The sequence below is a fragment of the Somniosus microcephalus genome, chromosome 8 (genome assembly GCF_052327205.1).
Source record: "Somniosus microcephalus isolate GS21.2 chromosome 8, FLI_Smic_1.0, whole genome shotgun sequence".
Lineage (NCBI taxonomy): Eukaryota > Metazoa > Chordata > Chondrichthyes > Squaliformes > Somniosidae > Somniosus > Somniosus microcephalus.
Window position 1 is genome coordinate 30,264,168 of NC_140994.1, and position 25,451 is coordinate 30,289,618.

The following is a 25,451-nucleotide window of genomic DNA, read 5'->3' on the forward strand; positions in this document are numbered from 1 at the left end:
AGAAGAGGGAGGGAGAGAGAGGAAAAGGGCGATGTAATATTTTTCAATTATAAAAGCTTTTATTTTTCAAATGTAATTTGGAAGATAACAGTAGATTTTGCTTTGAGCAGAAATATTTTATTTTTTGATATATATACGATATTCTCTAAAATGGCCTCGGAGATTGGAAAACATCTAAAACTTCTGGAAATAAGATACTATATACGGTGTTTTGTGCTCCTAAAGATTATGTTTGCTGCTGGAATTGGAATCAATATCTTGAAAGGTTAAGAGCCCAATAAAAGTAGCAAAAGACCAAGCAATATGGAGTGTGACATCAGTGTAATCCAAGAGACATATTTGTCTGATTGAGAGGCTCAAGATATAAATGGATGAGCTAGGATAAATATGAAATAATCAAGTAGAATGTTAAGCAATCATGAGCAGCAAGGAGGCAGTGCTCTCTCAAAAGTAGAGCTTTCATTGAATAATCTACATGTTTTTCTACAATAATTCTTACAATTTTCTCCTCTAATCTTTTGTCTCTTGAATTACAGCCTTGGTCCAAACATGGACAAAGGAGCTGAATTCCAGAGGTGACGTGAGAGTGACTGCCCTTGACATCAAGGCAGCATTTGGCCAAGTCTGGCATCAAGGAGCCCTAGTAAAACTGAAGTCAATGGGAATCAGGGGGAAAATGCTCCACTGGCTGGAATCATACCTAGCACAAAGGAAGATGGTTGTGGTGGTTGAAGGTCAATCATCACAGCCTCAGGACATCTCTGCAGGAGTTCCTCAGGGCAGTGTCCTAGGCCCAACCATCTTCAGCTGCTTCATCAATGACCTTCCCTCCAACATAAGGCCAGAAATGGGGATGTTCGCTGATGACTGCACAGTGTTCAGCGCCATTCGCAACTCCACAGATAATGAAGCAGTCCATGCCCGCATGAAACAAGACCTGGACGACGTTCAGGCTTGGGCTAAGTGGCAGGTAACATGTGCGCCACAGAAGTTCCAGGCAATGACCATCTCCAACAAGCGAAAGTCTAACCACCTCCCCTTGACATTCAATGGCATTACCATCGCCGAATCCCCCACTATCAACATCCTGGGGGTCACCATTAACCAGAAACTTAACTGAACCAGCCACATAAATACTGTGGCAACAAGAGCAGGTCAGAGGCTAGGTATTCTGCGGCGAGTGTCTCACCTCCCGACTCCCCAAAGCTTTTCCACCACCTACAAGGCACAAGTAAGGAGTGTGATGGAATACTCTCCACTTGCCTGGATGAGTGCAGCTCCAACAACACTCAAAGCTCAACACCATCCAGGACAAAGCAGCCTGCTTGATTGGCACCCCATCCACCACCATAAACATTCACTCCCTCCACCACCGGCATACCGTGGCTGCAGTGTGTACCATCTACAAGATGCACTGCAGCAACTCGCCAAGGCTTCTTCGGCAGCACCTCCCAAACCCATGACCTCTTCCACCTAGAAGGACAAGGGTAGCAGGCACATGGGAACACCACCACCTCCAAGTTCAACACCATCCTGACTTAGAAGTATTTCACGATCCTTCATCGTCACTGGGTCAAAATCCTGGAACTCCCTACCCAACAGCACTGTGGGAGTACCATCACCACACGGACTGCAGCGGTTCAAGGCAGCGGCGCACCACCACCTTCTCGAGGGCAACTAGGGATGGGCAATAAATGCTGGCATTGCCAGTGACACACTGATCCCATAAACAAATTTTAAAAAAGAGCAAATGTTGCTGATTTTTCCCCTTTGGTGCATCAACCGAATATCCATTTTATTGCTCACAGTGAGCACTGGCAAGCCAATTTACCATGAAGACCAGCACCACCCAGCCTGACCCTGTTCTTGCCCAATGCCTGAACCTCTCCACTTCCAACACCAGGCTTCTAGGTGATCAGGTGCCACAAGATGTTGAGTCCTTCACCACTACCTCAGCTGATAACAGCACACGGACCAGGAACTACAGGAAACTTTTTTTTAATCCGGCACCGACGGGATGCCGGTTCATCAAAAATTCCGGATAACCAAAACTATAGTAAAAGATACGGAGAGCTGACAGCTCCATATAAAGAAACAAACCCTGTTGCTTAGCAACAAGTGCAGAACAATGGCCACAAGTTCCAAGCATCTCTGTAGCTTAGCAACAGCTGCAGCCACACCCTTGCACAGCAACAGATCGAGGAAGGCAAGTACAATATGAAGTAAAACTACCTGAACCTACTCCTGAATTTTGCTGGTTAACCGAGATTGCCTGTTATTTAGGTGCCGGTAAATCAAAAGTTTCCTGTAAATTTGTTCCATTTGACTACAGAACAAAATGGTTCTACCAACTGAGTCTTGGAGGATCCCAAAAGTTTATCATTGGCTGGAAAGAGAAATCTGAAGCAATCAGATGTAGATAGAAAACAAAGAACTCATTAAAGTAAATGTCAGTGAATTACTTACATAACAATAATCCCCTCTGAGGTGGCTTAATACTGCTCAAGTGTGCTCTGCCTGTCAGATTATGTTAACTACAATATCACTCTAGACAGATCTTGGAGAGATACAGCTTTGGGCAATTCAAGGATTTGTCATTAGTACGTCTTACCCTTGTGTTTCACCTAGATGGCAAGGACGACTCTACAAATTGATTAGCATGACCAATATATTCAATGTAGACTGTAAGGTTTTTCTATTTGATTATTCAGGCTGGCTTTGAATTGATTATTCAGGCTGGTTTTGACTCAAGAGTCAAGGTGATGGCCAACACTAAAATCCAGAACACAGATGTCTGAATCCCAACTTCAAAGTGACTCATTCAAATGTTTCATGAGGAGCTGGCAGAATATCCAAGAAATTATTTTCCCAAATGAAAGTGAAGAGCTGGAATTATTTAGTGCTATTTTGTTTACTTACTCCAGGTTTAAGCTTTCCTTCCTTATGGAAAGGCATCTAGAGGTGCAGGCAGTCACCAGAATAACTACCAACCATGCTAAAGAAAAATTGATATAGAATGCATTGTGCATTACCTTATCCTTACGCATTATCATTTATTGATAAATCTTACGAGTTTGTGATGCATTTGGTAGCTGAAGCTCATAAGTGCTTACACTTCATACCTTGGCAATTAAATCATAAAAGAATATTGCTCAGTATAATTTGGCTATTGGTTCAATCAAATCCTTTGTGAAAATCTATCACAACCTGGTCCAATTGTCATTGCTTCAGATCCTGTAGTTTTGGTTATACTTTCTTTATTCAACTGGCTCTTCCACTTTTTTGTTAGGCTTATCCTATACAAACTTACATACATTACTAAAGCTATTTTAATAGCTGCCTCCCGTCAGTGCTTCTATACAAGAATTCTATGTTAATTACAAAAAAGGGTAGCTTGTAAATCAAATCACTTGCAAAGGAGTACACTTAACATTGTTCCACATTTTATTGAAAATGTTACATTTATATAATGTGCACCACCTAGTGCTTCTATGATCAAGGATTCAGAATTATTTCCAAATTAAAGGCAGTCCAAGAGATTACCTTTTAGTATCCGTCATTTTATTTAATTAGCATGTTAATATGCAGGTCTTTGGAAGTCAGAATTAAGTTTCAGGTGTACAGCATTAGAATAGGACAATGCTATTCATTCATTTTCCATCCATTAAAATTAATGATGAGAATATATGGGGAACTTGCCTGTAACCTCCCAACATGTCCTGCTGCTGGCTGAGGCCCCATATCTGGAGCGCGCATTTGGAAAGTAGGCTCTGGTATCTTATTTTCCTCCTGGTGCATTCAATTGTCCTCTAGTCTGAACAGTGAAATTATCAGCTTTTGCCTTAGATGCTTTCCCCAGTTTCCTGCCAGTTTCTTCCATTCAAATTTTATTTTGGCTCTTTCCATTCTAGGAATGTTTTACTCATCTTTTGTCTTTTTCAATGGCCTTTGGAAGTCATCCAGCAATTTTCACCTCTTTCCGGCTAAGAAGAAACTCCATCAGCAGCTATTTCCAGATTAGTATTCAGCATATTTAATGCTCCCCTAACCTGTTGTCCTTCTGTCTGTTTTTGTTAATCCTGCAAAATGCTCTTTTCCTTTACTTACTTTTCCAACCTAAAACATGATCTCTGCATGGAATGTTAATCTTTTTATCTTTAAATATTCTGATGGGTTTGGTGTGCATCTTCAGTTTCGTTTTGCAGTTTTTCTCCACATGACAGAGCAGCTGAACGGAAATGATATGTAAACATCTTATCAGTTCAGTTGACATTCAAAATTTGATAACGAGAAAAAAACCTTGGCAAGCTCATTACGTTTTCAAAATTACGAGGCATTTCAAGCCCCTGTTCCAGTTTATGCATGCTGATCAGCAAGAATAATGGGAACTACGGTACATCTAGTCCAGAAGAACAAATAAAATATTACGGGGAAATTTCAATGATCCAGAGTCATGGAATACTCTTCGAAATGGAGATTATGTGGTTACAAAAACTGGTATGACTTTTCAGCCTTTTTGTAGACTAGTATCTTGATCAAAAGATTGTAGATTTGAATGCCATGGAACTTTAGAGATATATTATTGTTATAATGTAGAATGAGACAGCATCTAGATCCTTGTAGTGGCTGAATTAACAGCTGATATGATCAATGTCTGTCTGAGTTTTCAGCAATATAAAGAAACCTTGAGCACTATGGTGGAAATTGATTAGTCAATGGCTGGGAACTTGTGAATACTGTTTCTTTAGTGATGTACCAGGAAAGACAGAAATGACATTCTTCTTCAAAAAATACATTCTTCTTCAAAAAAGAGATGTGAGGTACAGTGAATTTATAGAAACTAAGGTGCTACCCAAGTCCTATAAATAGTCTTCAGCAGACCAATTTGAAAAATTAAGCTGAAGACCTTCACCACTTGTACAATATGAAAACTAGGAAGCAAATGTTATTAAGTTTCTCAAGGAAGGCAGCTCCTTTCTTGGCTGTCTAAGCAGTCATGGCCTAGGCAATTGACAGCTTTCTGGAATGCAAAAGAACTTGCACATTTTCAGCTGCCTCTTGTCACATTTTTTTCCTGACATGCAACTTGCTAATCTCTATTAATTAAGTATTTTATAGAAAGAAAGAACGAACTTGCATTTCTATAGAACCATTCACAACCTCCAGGGTGCCAAAGCACTTTAAGCCAATGCAGTACTATTTTGAAGTGTAGACACTGTTGTAGTATAGGAAATGCAGCACAGCAAGGTCACACACAGAGCAATGAGATATTGGCCAGGTAACTGGCAGAAGTTTTAATGATGTTGATTGAGAGATGAATGTTGGCCAGGACACTGGTGAGAGCTCCTCTGCTCTTCATCAAATAGTGCCACAAAACTTTTACGTCCACTTGGGGGAGCGGCAGATGGTACCTCGGTTTAATATCTCATCCAAAAGACGGTACCTCCAACAGTGCTGCGGAAGCTCCCTCGGTAGTGCACTAGATTGTGTGCTCAAGTATCTGGAGCGGGACTTGAACCTACAACTTCTGATTCAGATTCAAGAGTGCTATGAGCCAAGGCTGACAAGAAGTTGTCAGTGAATTCTTCTGTAGATGATGTATAATAGGCTTCTAAAGAAAGGATTTTATTCATTTACAGAATTGTACAGACTATTATAGAAGAACCTTAAGTGACAACATTTGCTGATCTAACCAATACTTTCATTGCCATAAGAAAATATTTAACTGGCCATTTGGAAAGGAGGCTCATTTTTGACAGGCACTTTAGCAAATCGAAAAGTAGGCAAAAAGGAAAAGAACAGCTGCCACAAAGTCACTGAAGTTCAGTATTAGTGATCAGACAAATGTCAAGCTTGTATCAGTGAAAATTCTGCTTTTATGCACTGAAACAGAGGTGCAGTTTACTGATTATCTGGTAGAAAAACTCTTAGTTGCACACAAGGAAAGCAGAATTTAATTGCAATGTCTGGTACAGCCGATTATTCTTATGAAAATATTTTTAGCTAAGAAATGAAAACTCAGTTATAGAGGCATAAAGATTGACACTAATGCATGATCTCGATATAGCCAAATGCGGGCTCTGATGTCACTCAGCTGACATGTTTTTATCCGGCTTCAAACATGTCTAATATCTTTGATGGAGAGCTTAATGTTTCAATGAGAAAGCCAAGATCAATTAGTATAAGCAGGTGTGATCTCCTTGGTCCTCAAAAATGCAAAGGGTTGATTTGCCCCCATGCTTTTTACAAGGACAAAATGGGGTGGCAAGCTTTCGGGACATCTAAGAAAAGATGTGGGGGGAAAAAAAGCTTTTCTAGCTTTAGAAGGCAACATGAAATTTTAGATGCTTTCACAGCATTGTGTGAAGGCAATAAAAAGCACAAAAGCAGGTTCTAAATGCTCTGTAGAAATTTATGTGCAACTTGTACTCACTGAAGTCTGCAGTCGAGGGCAGTTAAGGAAATGAGGTGGGAACTTTAAGAGTAATTACCAACGGTCTACTATCACATACCTCTAGCATTAGCTAACAAAATAGCTGAAACAGTTCAAAAATCATGATTTTTTTTTTTTTTAAATACAGGATGTATTTTGGCATGCTGAGCCAATGTGATGGCAAAAGTGCCTATGGAAAAACAGTGAGAACGAAAGCCAGAGGGATTATTAAATCCAAAAGTCAGAATGAATAATTCCTCACTATTTACACTTGAATAGTTATTGTAATTGTGTTGTAAGTTTGTAACTTTATAAAGGTCAACATTTGCATCGCTTTCATTGCTATTTATCCCTCCGAAGTACCAATTATCTTCTATGAATCCCTGTTCATTTTTGATCTAGGTCACTTTTTAAAATCACCTTTTATGCAAAAACATGCATTACTGTTCTCTAATGACATGAAAAGAAATATGAAATGAAGATTTTTCAAACCATTAATTTATAAAAGAATGGGCCAGAATTTGCTGGCAAAATAATGGTGAGTTTAATGCGCATGTCGTTATTACCTTGTAAATCGCTCAGCAACTTGTACCGAAGGAGAGATAACCCTGGGTTATGAATCAGCACAAACTGCTGGATGCCGTGAGCCCACCGTCAACCTCCCCATAAGTTTCAAGAAATTGCTGAAATTGGGCTTTATTTACAAATTAAACTCGCCGCAGAAAGTTAGGGCTGATATTTAACCCATTTAATGTTGAGATTTATCTTCCTGCAATGCCACTCAATCTCTCTGGCCTAGAAAAGGAACAATTGAAACAGTGGAGTCTCATTCCTGCAGGTAGCAAATTGTTTTTTCTTACTTTCCCTTTGTCTCTTTTTTTTTCTCAATCCAATCTTTCTTTCCCTCTCTTCATTTTCCTTTCTGTACTTGATTTGACTCTAATTCACCCTATTTCCCTTTCTGTCATTCCTCTGGCTCTTTGCTAATCCTTAAATCTCATTGGTTAACCAAGGTCACACTTGACCTCGCCACGCCGCTTTTTGATCACACTTCCAGCAAGTTGGGGCGCAAAGAAATTCAAGCTGAAGGGTGAGGGGAAAAGTGTAACTAACGAGGCAAGCCGTGAGGTGCCCCGCTTCAGAAAATTCATATTTTGCTGATTTGATTGAAAATTTTGGTTTGAGAGAAAAATTAATCTGTTGAAAAGGAGTGCCATCCAGATCATGAGAGACAAACTATAAACATGCTCTGAGGGTACAGAGTTTCTATTTTTGTCCTTGATTCATAATTGTGTTGCTGTGCAATATTCATGCACTAATTTGCTCAATTTTCTCACTCCATCTTCACTTACACGTAAAGACAAGTGTTCCTACCTCCCAATATAATGGGCAAAGGATCAGAATACCCAGAAAATGACAGTGGCAGTGAGTGGAAAAGCGTCACTTTTTAAATCCCATTTGCTTCCCCAATATTCTCCTGAATGCACTGAATCTTGCGGGGCTTCAGTCAAACAAACACTAGAAGCTCTCCAGTAGAAGCTCTCCAGTACTTCGCCCATGTGGGGACTCTAAGTCTGAGCCACGGCAGAGAGCTCCTGCAAGATATCCATTCCATGGAGGGCATCCCAGCCATTCCTGATCTCGCCCAACATCCAAAAAAGTGCAACTTTACAGCAGGGAACTTACTTGCATCTTAGTGAGGTGCTTGAATATTTCTCTGAGGAAAACTAGATTATATTTAGTATAGCTCTGTAACTTACATCTTATTTATCTTGGTTGATAAATTAAAAATTACAATGAAAGAACTCCAATGCTTTTTAATTTTGTATTATGTTAGCACTGTACAACAGTTCTTTTATATATCGTAAACATAAAACTTTACTGTTTTAAGTGTATAACAATTTGAGAAAGGTGTGTTATATTCCAAAACAACACCACAAATATTAGTTACGGAGGATTCTCCAGGTGGGGCACATCATTATCTATGCATACATAAAACATTCAAATTAATACAAAAGTTGTGCAACAAAGTTCATAGGCACTGACAACTAAAAAAACATTTATTCTGAATTCTTTTTGCAATAGAAGCATTTTTTGTATGGTTAACTCACTGAAAAAATGGACAATGTAGAGTCAGATGGTGACAAACTTATAATGTTCCACTGTATTGCCCCTGACCTGAACAGGTTATCAGCTTGCACCCATCATTATATGAGTCTATTATTCTGCATAACTATCCTTCATGGGTAGAAATTGAAACTGAAAGTGGCTCTAGCTTAATATCAAAAAATTATTTTCAATGTTATTTACTAGAGAATGAGTCCAGATGAACTCTCAAATATATTATGTATAAATCACATCATCCCAAGTTGATATCCTCTCCATCACAAAAACCAACTTTGTAATATTGTCCGTCTTTGCGCCAGCACCAGCTTATCTGCTCCTGAAACCCTCATCCATGCTTCTGTTACCTCCAGACTCGACTATTCCAATGCTCTACTGGCGACCCTCCCATCTTCCACACGCTCATCCAAAACTCAGCTGCCTGTATCCTAACTTGCCAAGTCCTGGTGACCCATTGCCCCTGTGCTCGCTGACCTACATTGACTCCTGGTCCACCAATTCTTTGATTTAAAAATTCTCATCTCTTGTTCAAATCCCTTCATTACTTGGCCACCCCACCCGCCCCGCCCCCCCCCCCCCCAATCTCTGTGGCCGCCTCCAGCCCTACAATCCTCCAAAAACACTGCGTTCATCCAACTCTAGTCTCTTGTGCATCTCCCAATCACTTTGCCCCACCATTATGGTTGGCAACTCTGGTTGGACATATTCCAGGAGATTTCAGCACATGACCCCCATCCACCACGCCCCCACCGTTGGTCGCCTGACACGTCCATCCTCACGGCACCACATCTTCTTACGCTAATTGGAAAGCAAAAAGACTCAATGCCCAATTGACCAACCGTCAAGAATCATCCAAAACAGCCTTTTCACCCCCACCACCCCCTGCAATATTTTTATAACTAAAACAAAAGTGTTCAAAGAAAATGAAAGAAAAAAACCTAATTTATTTAATGCCTCTGGATCTTCAATTCCTGGACACTCCAGGTCAATCCTGGAGGGTTGGCAATCATACCCACCATTGTGGCCGTGTCTTCAGCCATATAAGCCCCAAGTTCTGGAATTCAGTCACTCCTTCATTAAGACCCTCCTTAAAACCTACCTCTTTAACCAAACTTTCAGTCACCCATCCTAATATCAACGTCTTTGGCTTGATGTCAATTTTTGTCTGATTATGCCCCTGGTAAGCTCCTTGGGATGTTTTCCCACGTTAAAGGCACTATTTAAGTGAGAAGGGATCACGAGGACCATCAAACCTGCTCTATCCAAGTCAACAATATAACCTCACACATCATTCATCCAGCCCCTTAGCAATGCTGTTTCCTGGGAGTGGCAAAAGAACAAATATAACCTGCAGCAAAATTCAGGGAGGAATTTTGTGAAATTCCTTTCACTCCTGAAGGGAATCAAGCAAGCTACAGCTGCGGGCTTACTATTTCTGTCTATTTAAAATAAGCTATCTAATTGCACTACAACCAATTCCGTCCTCATTTTGCAAAACTTCAATTAGATCATTTCCACACCTAGGTTTCTCCAAAATAACAAAGCCTAACTCTTGGAGCCTCTGCTCATGACCTAGTGCTCTCAGTTTGTATCATTCCATTTGCCCCGTGCTCTGCAGTCTCTCCAGTGTCTTGATATCCTTCACCATGGATGGGGACCAAAAAGGATACAATGCTCCAAGTGTGGGCATACCGCAGCCTTATATAAAGTGGTACTGTACTTTTCACCTAAAACCTCATTTGCTTTTCCTACAGCCACCTCACAGCATTTGTGCACCTTGAAACGAGTGATCAGCTGCTATCCCCAAGTCTCTTACTTGATCCTATCTTTAATAGGTACCCGTGCATAGTATGAATCTGCCTGAGTTTCCGCATTACTTCGAATGAAGTAATTTTAGCTCGACCCCTATTCTGTAAAACTCGGAGTGTGGCATCATCTTCAGAAGTGAAAACTGATGCAAAGTTTTTACTCAGCTTATCAGCAATATACTTATCTTTGCAGATAACATGCCCTGGCAAATCCTTCACTAAACCAACACGGTCCTGGATTGTTTTCTGACTTAAAATTGAAAAAAGCCTTGCCATCACTAATACAATTGTTCCCTACTCTCTTTTTCTGATCTCATCTTAGTATTCCTAATACTGGCTTCAGTACCCCATGTATTTTTTAAAAGCAGTTTCTATTTGATTGACAATAGCACCTCTTACATATAGTAATTTTTTAATATTAATTTCACTGTAAATATTCCTATTTAGCCATCTAGCACTCACTGTATAATGAACACTCCTTTTTTCAACTTGGGATATACATGGCTTCCTTGTCCTTTAGCAAAGATTCAAAAATAATAGTGTTTCCCCTTTGTATCACCGTTATAATTACTCAACAGCATACCCCAAGGTACCTTCCCCAAATTATTCCTCAAGTGTGAAAATTTAGCCTTACTTGTGCATCAGAAACCACCCCAGAGTGGTTTCTTTTCAAGTAGCATGGGGTATGACTTCAGATCACTCTGGGGGATGCTCTAGAGCCAATTGACTCCAGGAAACTGTGCTACAAGCTGTGATTGTAAATTTCTCAGTCGGCAGTATGGTTTCCCAGGTCAGGTAGCTACGGAATAAACAGCTGCACTCTGCCGTTTGGAATAGGAGCAACTCCAGGAAGCACATGGTGCATCCCCCTAATTGAACTGAAACTGGGTATTAACATTAACTTATCAGCAGTATTAAGTCACCTCAGCAACTGAAATCTAACAACATAATTATAACTATTGCCCAGATGTTCTGCCACATATCTGAAGATAGTATCTGGTCTCCAAGTACTAAACCGAATAAGTTATCGGGCCATGATTTGCAACCCCCACGGATGCGTACGAGGTGCGCCACCGCCCGTGGGGGCCGTGCAACTCCAGATTTAGGCATGCGAAGCGCATGCGCTAAAACCTGGAACTCGATCTGTCAAGAATTCGCTTGATAGATCCTCCGCATCCCCGGGAAAAGGGCATGCATGGGCAGAGAGTTGCGCTATTTGTCCAACTTCTGCCCGCTGAATACCTGTGAAATTCTTACGCCTGGTAAAAGCAGGTGTAAGGCCTGCTTTTACCAGCATAAGAGATTTAAAAAAATAGAAAATTAAAATGTTATCACTTATTTATACTGCAAAAACCCTGTCCAATAAGTTAAGTTTATTTTTAGTCCCGTTAAAACACATAGGGCTGTAATTTGCAACCCCTACGAGGTGCGCACGCGCCCGTAAGGACTGCACAAGTTCCAGGTTTAGGCATGCAAAGCGGATGCACTAAAACCCGGAACTTGCGATCCGTCAAGAATTCCCTGAAAGCAGGCGTACAGCTTGCTTTTACCAGCGTAAGCTTTTTAAAAAATAGAAAAATAAAATTTGATCTCTCATTTATACATTAAGGTAAGTTTATTTTTAGCTCCATTAAAACATACACTTTTTTAAATTAAATTTTTGTTTAAGATATTTAATTAAATGGCATTTTAATTATGTAATTTAAAAATGTTTTATTTCATGTGTTCGTGTAATTTTTAAGTGATCCCCATTCATACTTATGGGAGTTCCGTGCGTACGGAACTCCCATAAGTATGAATGGGGATTCCCTTCTTTCATTGGTTGGGCCAGCCCATGTGATCCCAGGGGCGCTTGCGAACCATCTGCACCCCTGGACTATGTGGGCCTCTACCCCGCGGATACCCGGAGAGGTCCAGGACAGTGAGTCTCTGTACCTCCTGGACCACCAGGTAAATCTGTAGATTTTTTGCAGGTCTGAGGCATCCGCCCACAGGAAGCCTCCGACTGCAAATTTTGGGCCAATAATTTCTCTTTCAAAAAATTAAATTTTTGTTTAAAACATTTAATTAAATAGCATTTTAATTCATTTTAAATATGTAATTTTAAAAAATTATTTCATGTGTTAGTGTATTTTTTAAGCGATCCCCATTCATACTTATGGAGTTTCCGTTTGTAAGGAACTCCTTTAAGTATGAATGGGGATTCCCTTCTTCTATTGGTTGGGCTGACCCACATAATCCCAGGGGCGCTTGCGAACCGCATGCGCTCCTGGGATATGTGGGCCTTTACCTGCGGGTACCCGGAGAGGCCCAGGAGTGTGAGTCTCCATACCTCCCAGACCACCAGGTAAATTTGTAGATTTTTTTTTTTTTTTTTTTTTTTTTTTTTTTTTTTTTTTTAAAACAGGTCGGAGGCAGCCGCCATCCTCTCTTGCAAAAAGCATCTAACCTGTTAAATGAGGGAATAGTCATAAACAGTGTTAACTAATAATTGGCTAATAATCAGACCATTCAATGGAACGAAAGTTAAAATTCCATCATAACATCGCTACATTTATTCACAAATTACAAGAGCAGCAGAACAATTTAATTCTATTGCTAAAGGTTCAATTATATCTGCTTTGGATGTCGGCTTAAAGAAAGTGGTATAGGACAATACGTTTTGTACAAACACCGCCCTTTATACATAATAAAATTATGCTCTCACCAGATTTTTTTTTTAAACTCTTTTTATACTGCCGTCCTGGAAACCCCCAAGATGTCTCCTTCCCAGCTAGTCTGCTCCAGTGAAATCAATTAGGGGGATGCACCATGTGCTTCCTGGAGTTGCTCCTTTTCCAAACCGCAGAGTGCAGCTGTTTATTCCGTAGCTACCTGGCCTGGGAAACCATACTGCAGGCTGAGAAATTTACAATCACAGCTTGTAGCAGAGTTTCCTGGAGTCAACTGGCTCCAGAGCAGCCCCCAGAGTGATCTGAGGTCATGCCCCATGCTACTTGAAAAGAAGCCACTCTGGGATGGTTCCTAAAATTGATGCACTAGAAGGGTCAAGGAGAGATAGATCCTTCCAAAAGTTATATATGGTGGTGTTAAAATTGACATTTTAAACAAAACCTCAGATGTAACAGGCGAGTGTAATTTCCTTTTGTAAAAAGGTGAGGAGCACTTTGAACAAAAAGTACTCCGCCTACACTTTGCTTCTCCAATAAGTAATGATTAATAAGTACTTATATTGTCCTAGGGCCTCTACCTTGCCCAAAAAAGCCTGAAAGACAAACCAAAATACTTACAATAGCAGGTTCCTTTGAGTGGGTTGCCGAGGTAACGGTTATCCGATTCACACCTATATAAAAAAAAGAAATTATCTTCAGAGAGCCAGACTGCATCAATGATTTACCATTTGATGTGCAGCACACACAGTTAGATAAGCATTTTGCACGTAAAAAATATGGAGTGGAACTTGTTAAGCACATAAGAAATAGGAGCAGGAGTAGGCCATTTGGCCCCTCAAGCCTGCCCCACCATTCAATAAATCATGGCTGATCCTCTATCTCAATACCATATTCCCGCTCTCTCCCCATACCCCAATCTTTGGAAATGGAAATTGTGCTATGGAACTGGAGGCTAGAAAAATGCTATACCACTGTTTATGAAAAGGAATGGCATAAGTCTGGAAGCTATACATCAGCTAGTCCTGCCTTCATTGCAGGTAAGCTGAAAGGCGATTTTATGAAAGTGTGCGAAGAACAGGGAGTCTCATCTGTAAGCCACGCATATAGTGAGTGTGCTGCCCGCAGTTTTCTATCCATTAAAATTAATGGATTTCACAATATGCATGGTAAGCAAATGAGGCTCCCTGTCAATAATGTGTACAGGTAGACTATCCTTTATCCGAAAACCTCGGGACCAGCCGAGTTTCGGATAAAGGAAAATTTCGGATTTCGGAAGGTGGGTCGGCGGGGGTCCGCGGGGGGGTCGGCGGGGGGTCGTGCGCACGACTTACGCTGACGCTCAGCGTAAGTCAGTCGGGGTCGGCGGAGAAATTGACTGTCCGAGAGGCCGTGGTGCATTCAAAACTGTACGCTGATCTTGCAAATTCTTGTCCTCATCACAAACAGTGTTAGAGATGAAAAGTGATTGGAGTAACCCAGGTGACTCAGAGTAAATGTCAGGGCTGGCAGGGTCGGCGGTTGTCAGGGCCGGCGGGGTCGGCGGTTGTCGGGGCTGGCGGGGTCTGCGGTTGTCGGGGCCGGCGGTTGTCGGGGCTGGCGGCGGTTGTCGGGGTCGGCGGTTGTTGGGGCCGGCGGGGGGGGTCGGCGGTTGTCGGGGCCGGGGGGGGTCGGCGGTTGTCGGGGTCGGCGGGGGGTCATGCGCACGACTTACCCTTTATCCCAACTTCCGAAACCAGAACCCTCTAAAAACCGAAGGTTTTTTCGTTCATACGCACGACTTACACTGAACGAAAAAACCTTCGGTTTTTAGAGGGTTTCGGTTTTCGGAAGTCCGGATAAAGGGTAGTCTACCTGTATAAAGAAATTAATTTCTCTACAGTTCATAATATGAGATGAAATTAGAGAACACTGAGAAAAGCATGGGCTAATCCAGGTAGTCAGCATAGATTGGGAAAGGGCAAGTTGTGCTTGATTAATTTACTTGAATTATTGAGGGACTGTGGTGGATGTTGTACAAATGGATTTTAAGAAAATTATGAAACATGTTACAAAAATGAAGACCTTTAGATGAATGTAGCTGCACTGATAGAGAGATGGCTAGTAAACAGAAATCAAAGCGTTTGGAACTGAATTAATCCTCTGTGGCAGACTCAGTAATGTTATACTTGGGCCAGGCAGATATGAAATACTCCAACTTGCTTTTGATGACTGACCAACCAGCCTGGAGGAGTCAACTTTCCATTGGGCGCTTGGCTCTCATCAAGTGGAGAATTCCTAACTGAACAAGCAATGGACACTTACCAATGTCCTACGCTGGTAATTGGTACAGTTTCAGCTGGTTAAGCTCCAGAAGTAACCCTAGGCACAGTTGATTCCTAAAATATTGTCTCTTGTTAAATTGCAACTAAATACAATGAGCTTATGCAAATAGATTTTCCTTACAGGGATGTAGAGTCCACAGTGCATATCAGACCAACAACATATATTTATATAGCACTTTTAACACAGCAAAACATCTATAAGTGCTTGATAGTTGGGGGATCAGTCCCAAGCAGCAGTAAGAGGACCAGAGGAGATTGCCAAAGATGATGTCAAAAAGGTAGGTTAAAACAAGGAATTTCAAGGTGGAGAGAAATGCGGCAAGACAAAAGGGTTTAGGAGGGAGTTTTAGAATGTGGAGTACTAGATGACAAACAACTATGCCACAGATAGTAGAGTGGAAGGGGGATGAACATAATGTAGACCACTGCCGGAAGAGCAGAGGATACAGGCATTGCTGCAACACTGGATGAGGTTACAAAAGAGGGAAGGTAAGGCCATAGAGGGATTTAAGAACAAAGATGAGGATTATGAATGAGATGCACTAGACAATGGGAAGTCAACAGAGGTCATCAAGAGTCAAGGAGCGGGATTTTGTGAAGGATAGGATGTGAGCGGCAAAGTTGGGGTAAATTAGAGTTTATGTGGGTAGCACTCGGGAGGCCAGCAAGGAGGGCATTGGAACAGTTAAGCCTAGAGACGTGCACGAGAGATTCAATAACAGTGGAGAGATATAGTAGGTGGGGGCCCACATAATGTTCTGGAGGTGGAAGGTGGCAACCTTGGTACTGGATTGGATGTGGTATTCGAAGCTCAACTCAGGATCCAGCAGGACAACAAGGTTCCAAATCAGTGAATAAAGCATGTGCAGGCATCCAGGAAGAAGATGGGATTGGGAGCTAAGGCACATAATTTCTGGTGGGGACCGAACAAGATAGCTTTGGTTTGTCAAAAAATTCTGCCTCATCCACAATTTGATGTTCAACAGTTGTCCAAACAGCATGGCGACAATCATAGAATCAAATATGGTAGTGGAGATAAAGGTTACATATCCTCATCATATACATGAAAGTGAACCCCATCCTTAGGGATAACGTTGCCATAGAGCAATTATTAGCTGAGGAGAGTCACCAATGAGCAGTGGGGCATACTAGTCGTGATCCTGCAGGTATAGGAGGAGAAGCTAGTGCAAGAGACATGCTGGTAATGTTGGGCCAGGTAGAAGTAGAACTATGAGAGGGCAGCTTTAAGGATGTAGACCACAGAGGAAAGGAGTTTGAGATTTTCCTTGTCCTCCAGAGAAGAGAAGTAGAGGAACATCTAGGCAATAGTGACCATAATATAATATGCTTTAAGATGATAATTTACGAGGACATAATATGACAAAAACCGAGGTAATAGATTGGAGAAAAGCTGATTTTGAGAGGCTGAGAATAGAACTTGGGAAAATAAAATGGGCAACAATATTGGCAAACAACGATGTACAACAGCAATGGGAAACATTTAAAACGGTGTTCAACAAAGTGCAGGAACAATATGTTCCGCTAAAATGAAAGAACAAACTAAACACTGATGAGACTCCATGGATGCATAAAGTATAAGGGAACAATTGAGGATAAGGAAAGAGGCATACATTAAGTGCATAGACAGCAGGGGAGTGCATGATAAGGGAGAATATGAAGAGATTAGGACAGAAGTCAAAAAAATTAGGAAGACAAAGAGGAACTATGAAATTAAATTATCAAGGAATATAAAACAAAATAGTAAAATATTTTACAGGCACATCAATAAAAAAGGAAGGTTGGGATAGGAATAGGGCCAATAAGGGATAGACAGGATAATACCACAGGTAACGATAAGAGAGATGGGAGAAATATTAAATAATTATTTTGCTTCAGTATTTACCAGGGAGATAGAACAGATGGACATGACATTGGATGATGAGATGAGTAATGAGATAAGTGTATTTAAAATAAAAAGAGGGAATATATTAACTGAACTAATCAAACTCAAAAAGGATAAAACCCCTGGTCCGGATGGATTGCATCCACGCATTTTAAAAGAATCTAGGGAAAAGATAGCAGAGGCATTACTACACATATTTAATCATTCATTAGAAAAAGGTGTAGTGCCAGAGGACTGGCAGATAGCTAACGTAATACCGATATTTAAGAAGGGGAATAAAACATATCCAGGGAATTATAGACCAGTCAGCTTATCAGTAGAAGGAAATAGAACATCTAGAAACCAAAAACATATTTCAAAAGGGAAAGTCTTGCTTGACCAACCTCACTGAATTTTTTGAAGAGGGAGAGTAGACAAGGGTAATGCAGTAGATGTAATTTATCCAGATTTTCAAAAGACCTTCGATAAGGTACCCCATAATAGACTGATTAACAAGGTCAGAGAATGCGGAGTCAGGGGACAAGTAGCAAAGTGGATAGCTATATTTATATTAATGATTTAGACTTCGGAATCAAAAACACAATTTCTAAATTTGCAGATGACACCAAATTGGGAGGGGGTAGTCAATACTGAGGAGGACTGCAACAAATTACAGGAAGACATTAATAAACTTGCAGAATGGGCAAATAATTGGCAAATTAAGTTCAACACAGATAAATGTGAGGTATTACGTTTTGGTAGGAAGAATAGGGAGGTCACTTATCACTTGGAGGGTGAGAGTCGAGGTGGGGTAGAGGAACAAAGGGATCTCGGAGTACAAATACACAAATCACAAAGTTGTGACATAGGTTAGAAAGGCCATTAAAAAAAAGCAACCCAAGCACTAGGGTTTATTTCTAGAGGGACAGAATTGAAAAGTAGGGAAGTTATGCTGTCTATGCACTTAACGTATCGAACCTTGGTTAGACCACACGGAGTACTGCGTACAGTTCTAGTCGCCATATCATAAAAATGATATTGAGGCACTGGAGAGGGTGCAGAGAAGATTTACAAGGATGATGCCAGAAATGCGAGGGTATACATATCAGGACAGGATAAACAGGCTGGGTCTCTCTTCTCTTGAAAAAAGAAGGCTGAGGGGTGACTTAATAGAGGTCTTTAAAATTATGAAAGGTTTTGATAGAATGGCTACAGAGAGAGTGTTTCCACCTGTGGGGAAGAGCATAACTAGAGGCCATCAATATAAGATAGTCACCAAGAAATCCAATAGGGAATTCAGAAGAAACGTCTTTACCCAGAGAGTGGTGAGAATGTGGAACTCAATATCACAGGGAGTGGTTGATGCGGAAAGTACAGACACATTTAAGGGGAGGCGGGGCAAGCATATGAGGGAGAAGGGAATAGAGGGTTATGCTGAGAGATTTAGATGAGGAAAGACGGGAGGAGGCTCGAGTGGCACATAAATGCTGGCATGGCCTGTTTCTGTGCCGTATATCCTATGTAGGCAATCCTATGTAAAGTTGGATTAATGGGATTATTTGATTGCAGAGAGAACATTTTATTACATGGTTAAATCTGCTTATATTGATTTTTTGGCAGTTGAGTTTGGAGGCTCTTTAGTGTGATGGGTTTTCATATGTGTCAAGACACCTAGCCGACCTAGAAAAATGATAAATGATTTAACTGTAACTGCCATTAATATAAAAAATACCATAACATTACAGCAAGTATTAAACAGAGATGAAACAGTAAGGGGGTGTGCTTCAGAAGTTTAACTGAAATAAGAAAGCCACAGACTTACATGCACCGTTGCAAATACAACTGTGATATTAGAATATTTTCAGGAAGAAAACAGATGGAAACATTCCACTTCCAGTCACGTATTTTATTCAGAATCTATTTTTTTCAGGAATTAAATTTTAAAACAACTGCAATATCGACAAATGAGCGCAGCATCACCCTGTATTCTCTTTTTGAATACTTTGGAGTTTATCATTGTCACTGTACATATACAATAGCCATTAGCTCACAATTATTATTTACTCCTAATGCCCTTTCTGCCATTTCCTCCTCCTCCCGAATTTGCTGCCCGACAAAATGAGAGAATATTTTATTGCCCATCAATTCTGTATTACGGTTCATCAATGCACTGCAACCACAACTCAGTATCTTGAACATAAAAAAGCAGTCCTACTTGAATAATTATTCCAGAACGCAGGACAATTGTTGTTCCAAAAGGCAATGTTCTACATTTTCCTTGTTACTAGACAATGGCCCAAAATTTGCGATCGGAGGCTTCCGACCTTTAAAAAAATCTACGCATTGACCTAGTGGCCCGGGAGGTATGGAGGCTTGCGATCCTGGGCCTCTCCGGTATGCGCGGGCAGAGGCCCACGTATCCCAGGGGCGCATGCAGTTCGCAAGCGCCCCTGGGATCACGTGGACCGGCCCAACCAATAAAAGAAGGGAATCCCCATTCATACTTATGGGAGTACTGTACATACGGAACTCCCGTAAGTATGAATGTGGATCACTTAAAAAATACACAAACACATGAAATAAATTTTGTTTTAAATTACATTTTTCAAATTAAATATTTTAAACGAAAATTTAAATTTTTGAAAAAAAATTAGGGGGGAAAATTGGGTTGCTTTGCGCCTCCCGTTAGCACCCTAAGAGGGCGCCAAGGGGGGGTGCAAAGCAACTAGCGCCCGGGCGCAGCGTCGCCCACGCCTCCCGCGAAATTTAGCGGGAGGTTAGCGGCGGCGCTAAGCGGTAGCGCCCCACGGCGATGACATCATTACCGTGCGCAGCACCCCGGCCACGATCTTCGGGAGCGGCCCCTGACTTACCGCCGGACGCCATGTCCGACGGGGTCAGGGGGCCTACCTGCGGCCGGGGAGGCGCTATTTAAAGGCGAGGTGTAGGGCGCTCCCGTCTCCGGCCTCCTGAACAGCACCCCGCCCCCTGCGGAGTGCCGGCTGCGCTCCAAGAGCCCAGCACTTCTCTCGAGTGCCAGGCTCTTTTGTCGGCACTCCCGGTCCCCGGGGGGATCAGCTGGGCCCTGGGTCGCGCTGCGCTAGGCCCCTCTCCTTTAAGAAGGGGAGGAAGGCCTGCAACACCGCAGCACCACGTAGCGCCGTGATATTGACTCACAGCGCCCAAAGAGGGATGCGGGACACTTCCAGTAGCGCCCCGCTTCCCTCTTGGGCCGCAACCACTCAAGTTCCGGTGCGCAGGTGCTACTGAATTTTTAGCCCTATATGTTTTAACGGGGCTAAAAATAAACTTACCTTACTGGGCAGGGTTTTTAATGTATTAATGAGTGATAACATTCTATTTTTCTGGTTTTTTTTAAAAACGTTTATGCTGGTAAAAACAGGCCTTACGCCTGCTTTTAACAGGCATATGAATTTCACAGGCATTCAGCGGGCGGAAGTTGGGCAAATAGCGCAACTCTCCACCTGCAGAGGCCCATCTCTCTCTCGAGGATGCGGATCATCTTGACAGATCGCAAGTTCCAGGTTTTAGCGCATGCGCTTCGCATTCCTAAACCCGGATCTTGCGCGGCTCCTACGGGCGCGTGCAGACCTCGTACGCACCCCGTAGGGGTCACAAAATACGGCCCAGTGAATTAAGAACAAAGCTCTAGGCCCAGTGCAAATATTAATTGAAGGCTGCACAACAATTCAATTCGATTTCCTCATTCCACCTTTATTTTACAAGATCATTTTACCTCTTCTGAAGCAAAACTTGAAACATGGGATGAGAGCTAAATTTGTTGTCTGAAAGACATTTAACTTGCTCATTTACCTCTGCTATCTCCTCTAACCTTTCTGATGAAGACAGGCAAAAATATTACCCTTAAAACAAAAAAAGGCTTCTCTGTGGCAGATCAGATTTTATGGAAATCAAGTTACATAAATACCCTCGGAATATCAACATTTTGTAAATACAAAGGTAACAATATCACTGCCCTTTTAGGAAGCTAGATTCCTTTCCACCAGTAAACACTATCCATAGATAAACATAAGGTACTTTGAAGAAGTCTCCATGATGGCATTTCTAATGCTCGAAATTTCACTATGCTACATCGTATCAACCTTCTAAAATTTAAACTAATTATCCATGTTATTGTAATGTGATGGAAAATGTCCTTTTTATCTGTGCCATAATTTCCTACCCTAAATAATCTTCAGTATGAAGAATGCCAAATCACTACATAAGCTATTTAAAACTTTCCCAGTAAATAGAAGATGCTGGTTTTAAATGCACATATGCATGGTATTTTCTATCACTTCTCTTCAGTTTTTATGTATTAGCACAATTAAAAATAAAATCCAATGAAGCAATAAAAATTCTGAAGCAAATATTGTGCCAAACTGAAACTTGAGGACTTTAGGAAAGGCAGGAATTTAGCGAATTTTGCAAGATTAATAAAGTATGAAACTAACAGGACTATACTTGGTTCAGTCCGTTCAGTCCATAAGGGTGACCCTGAGCTTCCGGTCGCCTGTCACTTTAATTCTCCGCTTCACTCCCACTCTGATCTCTCTGTCCTCGGCTTATTACATTGTTCCAATGAAGCTCAGCGTAAGCTCGAGGAACAGCACCTCATCTTTCAATTAGGCACTTTACAGCCTGCCGGACTCAATATCGAGTTCAACAATTTCAGATAATAATCCCTGCCCCCATTTTTCATGCTGTATGATTTTGCCATTCCCATTTGCAACATTTTCACAGTATGTTTCTTCAATTCCTTCCTCCCCTCCTAACCCCACCCCCCCACTGTCTCTGCACCTGCTTAATATGTTACATCTCCAGCTTTTTCCAGTTCTGATGAAAGGTCTTTGACCTGAAACGTTAACTCGGTTTCTCTCTCCACGGATGCTGCCTGGCCTGCTGAGTATTTCCAGCATTTTCTGTTGTTATTTCAGATTTCCAGCATCCGCAGTATTTTGCTATTATAGGACTATACTTGGGTTATATAAGGCATCAGTATGCCAACAGTTGGCGTATAGTACCCAGTTTTGGGCCTGACATCTGGTGATGAATATTGATACTCTGGAGAGAGTGCAAGAAAGCCAACAAAGAGAATACTTAAACTTAGATCTCTTAGTTTATGTGGATAGGCTTATGGTGTTACATTTTGAAGAAACAAAGGCTATGGGGAGACACGGTAAAGCTTTCTAAAATTCTAAAACAGAGTTGTCCAATATGTTAGCCACTAGCCAAATCTGCTACTTGCATTTCTGCTTAGTAAATAAAAATGAGCAATAGGCACCATCACTGGGCATGTGATCTCAATATTCATATTCACAAGGCGAATGCTGGTGTACTTCAAACATTTTGCACATGTTAGCAAAATGGTACGGCAAAAAGCAGAGTGCTTTTGATCATTGCATGTGCTTTACTTCCTTTGTTACTGCTTACTGGTGATCTGCTAAAATGGTGTGCAACACTTCAGCACCGTGGAAACACCAGCAATGTGGAGAGGGGAGCTGTCATTTGTGGGCAGCAGACCTGGCACATCTCACAGAAGAAAAATAAAGAGAAGGACCCATTGCAACATATTTTGGGGCTGGTGGGGTCGGGGGGGGGCGGCGGAGTTAAACTCATCAAAATCTCAAGGGAAATCATGGTCTCCTGCAGCTCATTAGATTGCCTTTTGGCGTCGGGGAGGAATTTCCTCGAGTTTCACCTGAAATTGAACAGGTTTCTTTTGCTTCCTTCAGAAGTTGGCATTACTTAGCGTTTGGGGAGGGCGGTGCATAAAACTGAATCATCCAGTGCAAAGAGCAAGCATTGACGGACCCAATGGTCCTTTCTAGGTCCATCTTTTGTTATGATTGTATGGCCAATTTCAGACAGTCAAGTATAACACCATGGGAGAGAAATTCCTCTTAACATAAAATTAGAGAATGTATGGTTTCCTCCATAATTAATAACCCACTAACAAAATTGTTGGAGCATGCGGTTTTGAAGCATGCTATTCCTGAGATTACAATTTTGTTGGTCATTAATTTCAGCTCATTATTTTTAGCAGGGAAATATAAATCACACAACACAATAAAATCAGCATGTTAAGAATACCAAAGGCCTATCTTCAGAAATCAATGTTTTTAAGATCAAAGGAAAAGATTAAATTTTCTCTTGCAAACAAAAAACACTCATTAAAATTAGCCTATGATTTATTTTTTTGTCTGGTAACCTTTTTTTCCCAAATTGGGTAAACCAATTGAAGTGTCAAGGCCTACAGCACACAGATAATTAAACTAAATCAGTAAGCCATACAAGATTGTTTTTTTTTAAAAAAAAGTGTTGCCACTCAAGATAATTTATCCTGAACTAACACACAGATGCTTGATACACACACACATACTTACTTTCAACTAGAAATAGTACATAGAACAAAAAGCTCAATAATCATTTGAACTTGCACTTAATTAAAATAATATCACTAAGTTCTGAAGGACCTCAATTTGCCTAATTGGAATTAGCATCTATTTTGTTTACGAATGCGAATCTGAAGCGGGCCACCATTTTCCAACTCTGACCAGGAGAGTATTCCTGTGTATGTATCAAGAACAAAGTTAGAAAATGATTGCTGCTTCAAGTTAAATACTTCAGATTAAATACTAGTTTTTTTTTTAATTACAAGTTCCTATCATTATGATTAGTGTTTCAACTAGTTATTTAAATAACAAAAGTAAATTCTAATTCAAAGTCAAAATTTTCCTAAAACTGTTAAAGGAAATAGTCCTGTTGCACATTAAATGTAGTATGAAATAGGATAGATTGTTGGATATAAAATCAGCTTAGGAACAGGGTAGCCACAAATGGAACATTTTTGAAGTAGGAGCACAGTATCCCAGGGTCAGTATTGGGGACCCTATCAAGTTGTTTAAATAAAGTCATTAAAAGCAAGAGAGTAAAATTTAGAGATGATGAAAGAGGCAGAGCAAATAACGAGGAGCAACGCAGCCAAATTTAGAAGGACTTTGATTTTTGGAGAAACTGGGCCAGTACCTGGCACATCCAATACAATATAGATAAACATAGAATGCTTTGGTGATGAAGCAAAGAACCAGAATTGGGGATATGTGTTGAATGGAACAGTCAAACATTGAACCCATCAATAACAGGATCTGAGCTTACTGTGGAAAAATCAAATTATGAGTTCAATGCATGGTGCAGTAAAAAAAGGCAAACATGCTGAATAGCTTTAGAAGAGGGGTTGAATACAAATCAGAAGGGATGTTACTGTAACTAACACTGATTAGGCTCCATCTGCTGCACTATGTGCAGTATTGGTCATCATCAATATCTCATAAAAATCTGCACACACCTCCTATCTATAAATCCATATTTTTTGTTTTGTTTGTGTTTTTGTCACACTTGTCAACATTTACCATTTTTTTTAAACCTGCATTTATTTACTGCCTATGTAAAGTTATCACACTGTAATTTCTCTGGGAACAATGGTCATGAAAATTAACCTTGAAATGTTTCTTCATTCCTTGATGCATTAAGATTGATAGATTGTTTTTACAGTATTCCACATTCTTCAAGCCACATCTAATTTGCATTATTACCATTTATTTAATAATCTCCCTTCCCTGACAAGCTGTAGCACTTCTCTTTGTATTGTAGCCAAGACGGCTGTTGGGGGGATCACTGGAGATAGAACTTGTAATACAATGTTATGGTAAACTTAAACCTACATCTAGTCACCCTGCAAAACAAAGAAATGGATGCTGACAAACTTTAGCCCAAGCAGTGATCCACATAGGTTTGCTTCTGTTAAACCCTGGAAATGATCTCCTTTGATGAACAAGTCGATTATATACTTTTCAGAAAATGTCTCTAGATGGTAGTCTTATTATCCCCTTATTTGGCTTTAGCATTTTTCTACAGTGCCCTAAAAGGCATGCTTTGTCAAGTTATCAAGTGCAAATATGCCCAAAAATCTCTCCTTCTCTCTGGATATTGTGACTCCAGCTACGGTGCACAAGCACCAAAAGCCCACCAGGACCTCACCATTTGTGAGCCAAGCAGTGTTAGCAGCTAATTCAACCCTGAGGGGCATTATAGCCAAATCAATCTTGTCCAGTAATTAAATCGAAGGTCTTTGGATAGTGATCAGGAATGTAAACTGTGACTAATTTTTCACCTCGTTAGCTGTGGACA

The 25,451-nt window shown here is 40.9% G+C and overlaps 1 protein-coding gene across 5 annotated transcripts in view; it reads right to left on the bottom strand.

Moving 5' to 3' along the window:
* atrnl1b (attractin-like 1b) overlaps positions 1–25,451 on the bottom strand; it is a 930,295-nt gene that overhangs the window by 589,786 nt on the left and 315,058 nt on the right. For 3 of the 5 annotated variants that reach the window (XM_085994422.1, XM_085994421.1, XM_085994423.1), the window contains exon 21: positions 13,656–13,708. The exons of 1 other annotated variant lie outside the window; for it this stretch is intronic. In XM_085994422.1, the coding sequence (XP_085850548.1) occupies positions 13,656–13,708 (53 nt within the window). Of the gene's footprint in view, positions 1–8,330; positions 8,416–13,655; positions 13,709–25,451 lie in introns of those variants that run through there. One more of the 5 variants, XM_085994424.1, reaches the window with a different exon arrangement.